The sequence below is a fragment of the Hipposideros armiger genome, unplaced genomic scaffold (genome assembly GCF_001890085.2).
Source record: "Hipposideros armiger isolate ML-2016 unplaced genomic scaffold, ASM189008v1 scaffold_561, whole genome shotgun sequence".
NCBI lineage: Eukaryota > Metazoa > Chordata > Mammalia > Chiroptera > Hipposideridae > Hipposideros > Hipposideros armiger.
Window position 1 is genome coordinate 1,299,615 of NW_017731911.1, and position 955 is coordinate 1,300,569.

At 41.0% G+C, this 955-nt stretch overlaps 1 protein-coding gene across 1 annotated transcript in view; it reads right to left on the reverse strand.

Annotated features, from left to right (window-relative positions):
* Positions 1 to 179, reverse strand: part of POLR1A (RNA polymerase I subunit A) — a 63,391-nt gene extending 63,212 nt beyond the window's left edge. The window contains exon 1 of the mRNA XM_019623754.1: positions 51 to 179. Coding sequence (XP_019479299.1) covers positions 51 to 179 — 129 coding nt within the window. The remainder of the gene's footprint in view (positions 1 to 50) is intronic.
* Between the last annotated feature and the right edge of the window lie 776 nt (positions 180 to 955).

The window sequence follows — 955 nt, forward strand, 5'->3', positions numbered from 1 at the left end:
TTTATTATTTAACCCGGTCAGCTAGCAATGGGGATCAACTTACTGCTCACCTGTCTAATGCCAGGGTATTTTTCCATCATTAATTTGTCCATCTCACTATCAAACACAATATTGACGTGGCTCTGAAGGCGAATCCAAATGTTGTAAAGTTTGTCTGTGAGGGACTGGCCTGGAAGCATACTCAAAAAGGATCGGTCCGTAGCAATCGAGGAGTCTTTTTCCTGGCAAGACATAACCAAGAAAACAGGCATGATGGAAAAAGCTCAGAAAAGCCAGGCTTGGTTTTGTTTCTCTTTCTTACTCTAGCTCTGACAAGTGATGAGCTCTAGAGTTTGCTTGTATGTCTTCTGAAACTGGCAGATCTATGGCAAAAGTGCTAATAGATTAATCTTGTCAGTATGCATCAACCCCATTATGTATTCACCAGCCCATATCTTTATGGTAGTAAAACTCAAATTTAGAAGTAAGCTTCTTTCTTTTCTTTTATACCAATGCACATTTATTATCTCAGTTTCAGGAATCTGGACAAAGCTTCCCTGGCTTCTGTTTCAGAGTGTCTCCCAGGCTGTGATGAAGGAGTCAACCAGTGTTGGGCTCGCATCTGAAGGTTCACTGGGGAAGGATCGTAAGATGACATGGTTGTTGGCAGGATTTAGTTCCTCAAGGGCTGCCGGACTGAGAGCCTCAGTTGCTACTTGTCTGTTGGCCAGAGACCACCTTCAATTATTTGCCACGTGGGCTTCTCCAACATGGTAGTTTGTTTCATCAAACTGCTAGCAGCAGTTGAAGTTTCTTAATATCTAATGTCTAAGGCAACCCCAGAAATTCTTTTCATATCCATACTTTTTATCCTGCCAGTTAACCGATTCTCATTTGGAGTTTCAGCTTTATTTATGATTTTGGAAAACGTAATCCTTTCAAAGCACTTACAAAATGCAGGTGGAAAATTTCTTAA